General features: G+C 38.3%; 1 protein-coding gene across 1 annotated transcript; it reads left to right on the top strand.

Annotated features, from left to right (window-relative positions):
- The first annotated feature begins 615 nt into the window (after positions 1-615).
- Positions 616-4,067, top strand: LOC21402035 (receptor-like protein EIX2). Its single transcript, XM_010114327.2, has 2 exons — positions 616-3,588; positions 3,981-4,067. The coding sequence occupies exon 1, from the start codon at positions 616-618 to the stop codon at positions 3,583-3,585; it is 2,970 nt and encodes a 989-aa protein (XP_010112629.2). The 3' UTR covers positions 3,586-3,588; positions 3,981-4,067.
- Positions 4,068-4,453: the final 386 nt, after the last annotated feature.

Here is a 4,453-nt window from a genome sequence, read left to right as displayed (position 1 = left end):
ATGTCCAATTTAATCAATAATATGACATAGAATACTCATATTTTAAGTCAACGCATGATTGTTGGTTCAATAGCACTAGAAAATTATCCAATGGTCTAAGACATTTATTTATTAGAGTCTTGTTCATTTCACCAATTCGAGTTTTGTTACAGTAAAAAGCTCTCAGAAACAATCATATCTAACTTTTTTGCTACATTAAAAAAACTCACATAAAGTCATATCTCAACTCGAATCAGTGAATTAAAAGGGTCATAAGTTAGTCCTCGTGTATATATATGGACAGAGACGTGAGGCAGATTAGGAATTCAAAAAAATATTTGCTTCATTTTCAATTGAAGGTAACAATGAGTATGATACTGCAGGGCTGGTGTTGTTGCTAGCCACCACTCATATTGTTCATGCATTGGGTGAGGCTGGCGGGAACCAACATGAAGTGGGGTGCATAGACAGGGAGAGACTTGCTCTTCTCGCTTTCAAGCAAGGCCTTGATGATCCTGGCAACGCCCTCTCCTCCTGGACAAATAGCAGCAGCAACCGAGACTGTTGTACTTGGATGGGGGGATCGGGCGCGATATTCGAACCAATCATGTCATTATGCTTGATCTTCAATATGATATGATTGGTGGTGAGATTGGACATTCCTTGGTTGAATTGAAATATTTGAAGCATCTCGACTTGAGGGGGAATTATTTCACCCGGATTCCAAAGTTTATTGCTTCTTTGAAAAGGCTTTCTCATCTTGACCTCCCAGTGAATGGAGCTATTCCTTCTCACCTTGGAAATCTCACCAAATTGCAGTTTCTTAACCTAGAGAGTGGTGGTGGTGGTGGTGGTGATCAACTCATGACCGCTGATAATCTTGAATGGCTTTCTCATTTTCCTTCTCTCAGATTTTTGAAGTTCTATGGCGCCAATTTCACCAAAGCCAGCCTTCAATCTTTTCGCATGCCGCCTTCTTTAGCAAGCTTAGAATTACTGGACTGTCTTTTTCCCCAGGTAGATACCTCATTTCCTTCTTATCCAAATTCCTCCGATTCTCTAACCAGTCTTGTGATGCTTGATAATACGGTACATTCCACAACAATTAATTGGCTGCTAAATTCTAGTAGCAACCTTGTTGGTCTACGCCTCTCAAATTTTATGACTGGAGATGCTAGTCATTTCCAACTTGGAAAGCTCACTAAACTGAAGTTCCTTGATCTTGATGCTCAAATGATTGCCGATAATCTTGAATGGCTTTCTCATCTCTCTTCTTTGAGACATTTTACGCTACACAGTTCTAGTAGCACTAATTTTGCAGTAAGATATCCAAAAATTCCACCGTCCTTATCAAGCTTAGAGCTATCAGGCTGCCAACTTCTTGAGATCGACATTTTGTCCTCATTCTATGCAAATTCATCCAATTCTCTCACCACTCTTCAGCTGTATAGAAATACAATACATTCCACTGTGCTTACCTGGTTGCTAAATTCTAGCGCTAACCTTGTTAACCTTACCCTCCACTATAACTCGATCCATGGCTCACTTCCAAACTCTTTCCAGAAAATGAATTCCCTCATACATGTTGAGATTTCTTCCAATGATGGACTTGGAAATCAAATACCAAAATCCTTGGGAAATGTTACCAACCTAAGAAAATTAGTTTTGAGTGACATCAATTTGACCGGAACAACTCCAAGAGATTTGGATTTGGGTGGGAACCAACTTCATGGAGGGTTAATTCTTGAAGGTGACAAAACATTTCCCTCTTTGAGAGAGCTAGACCTCTCCTACAATCTGTTAGAAGGTTTTTTTCCAATCTGTTTGAGCCGATTTCCAAAACTTGTTATTTTAGGCTTGACAGGTAATCGACTGACAGGACCATTACCAGAAAGTATTGGTGAGCTCCATAATCTAGAGAGTTTGGATATCTCTTCAAGCTCTCTGTCTGGGGTTGTCTCTGAAGTCCACTTCCAAAAGCTTTCCAAATTAAAGTTCCTGTACCTATCTTCTAATAATTTGACATTGAGTTTCAACTCCAATTGGATTCCCCCTTTTCAATTGATTTCCTTATCATTGAGTTCTTGCAAGTTAGGTCCACAATTTCCAAGCTGGCTCCATACCCAATTAAATCTTTCAAATCTTTTCATTTCCAATTCTGGAATTTCCGGTGCTATTCCAAATTGGTTCTCTGATCTGACTATAAAATTGGAGTATCTACTTCTATCTTCCAATCTTATGAATGGCACCTTCCCAAACTTTCCATTCACGTCTAATCTCATACAAGTAGTCGATTTGAGTTCCAATCAATTCCATGGTTCTATCCCACCATCTCTGTCAAATGCAATAGGGTTGCATCTCTCTAATAATAAGTTCAGTGAATTAAAGTCTTTCCTATGTGACCAAAAAGACGGAGCAACCGGATTTCTTGACCTTTCAAATAATCTGTTATCTGGAAGCCTTCCTGATTGTTGGTGGAATTTGAAGGAGTTGGGTGTCCTCATATTGGAAAGCAATGAATTGTCCGGAGTAATCCCAGGCTCAATCGGTTTGTTATACCAAATTGCGCATTTGAATTTAAGAAATAACAGTTTCTCAGGAAGTTTGCCATCGCTGTTGAAGAATTGCACCAGTCTGGAAGTACTCGATGTTGGCGGGAATCATTTGGAAGGGGAAATACCCACTTGGATTGGGGAAAGCTTAACAGAATTGGTTTTTCTAAGACTGAAATCAAATAGGTTCTTGGGAAGTATACCGCTGAATCTATGCAATCTCCAATTACTTCAGATAATAGATCTTTCTCTTAATCATCTCTCTGGGGAAATTCCTTCATGCATCAACAATTATACCTCAATGGTTCAAGTCACTGGGGATAGAGATAACTACATCTCAGTCGATTTTCATGTTGGTTCAGACGGCATGTCTAATTCTCTAACTACTGCATTGATTACGTGGAAAGGAGTAGAGTACACATACAAGGAGATTCTTGGATTGTTGAGAATCGTTGATCTTTCATGCAATAGATTGATTGGAGAGATTCCTGAAGAATTGGCAAGTCTTGCGGAACTAAATCAACTAAACCTATCGAGGAATAATCTTAGCGGAGTCATCCCGAAGAAGATCGGGATGTTGAGTAAGATCGAATCATTAGATTTGTCCCATAATAAGCTCTCAGGTAAAATTCCAACAAGCTTTGCCCAAGTATCTACTCTTGATTACTTGGATTTGTCGGATAACCAACTGTCAGGAAGAATCCCTACAAGCACTCAATTGCAAAGCTTTAATGCTTCTGCATATACTGGGAACCTTCAACTCTGTGGGCAACCTCTGACCCCTACATGTCCTGGAGATGAAACTTCGGAAGGTCCGATGATTTCTGATGAAAGCTATGATGATGATGATAGTGGAGAATGGTATGACATGTCGTGGTTGCGTATGGGGATTGGCGCTGGATTTGCAGTTGGATTCTGTGGAGTTTGTGCCAATTTGTTGCTCAATACTACTTGGAGACTTGCTTACTTCCGGTTCTTGGATGGCATGGGAGACTGGCTCTATGTGATAATTCTTGTCAAATGGGCAAAGTTGAAAAGAAGCCTTTCCACTTAACAGGTAATATAATCCATCTAACTCCTTCATTTCCCCTTTTCTTAGTCAAGAAATCTGTTAAATGGGCACCTCTAAATTATAGCCAAAATAATATATGTTTTGGGAGATAAGTGGGTAAAGGGCACATAATCTCTGTACCTCTTAGGAAACATAAGTTTCAAAAGTTTGCACATCTACTCTTTGCTTCGTTCATTTCGATTGTTTGAGTTGAGAATTTAATTTAAAAAGTGAATTCACGTGAGAAAAAATACTGTAACAAAATAAAAATTGATTTTAAATATTGTTGTAAAGACTTAAGTTGTGATTCGAATTAGTGAAGCTGACGGGGCCAAATTTAGCTATAAACTCTTCTTTTTTATTATTATCTAATTTAGTACTCTGCTCTTTCTTGTTAGAGCTGTCTCAATGAAGATTGCAGAACGTTCATCAATCAACAGTGGGAAGTGATATCTTATGCTTCGAGGTGCAGATTTATTGGCTGTGAGGGATCCAAGAATTTAGAATTCAAGCTCTAAAGGAGGCTCCATCCAATGCGAAGATGAAGCGTGTGACTTTCTATATTCAGGATTACTTGTTTCTTTTCTTTTAGCTTTTTGCATGTGTCTAGTTGTTTAGCTGCTTAATTTGATGTTTGTTTTTATTTTTAGTTCTCTGTTTTCATCGTACAATTGTGGTTTCCATTTGTTTGTACTTTGTAGAACTTGTTGTGTGCTAGCAAATTTTAGATTTGTGACCTTGTAATAAAAGTTTCACTTACATATGTTGGGTTAATATTTCCATCCAGTGAAAGCTTTTTCCTTTTTTGACTTTTTAAAAGCTACAAGAATTGTTTGTAGAAATGACAATCTTTTTCTAGTCAATAAAAAAA

Source organism: Morus notabilis, unplaced genomic scaffold, assembly GCF_000414095.1.
Source record: "Morus notabilis unplaced genomic scaffold, ASM41409v2 Scaffold176, whole genome shotgun sequence".
Taxonomy (NCBI): Eukaryota; Viridiplantae; Streptophyta; class Magnoliopsida; order Rosales; family Moraceae; genus Morus; species Morus notabilis.
Note: the sequence above shows the minus strand (reverse complement) of the source record. Positions and strands in the feature narration are given on the sequence as shown.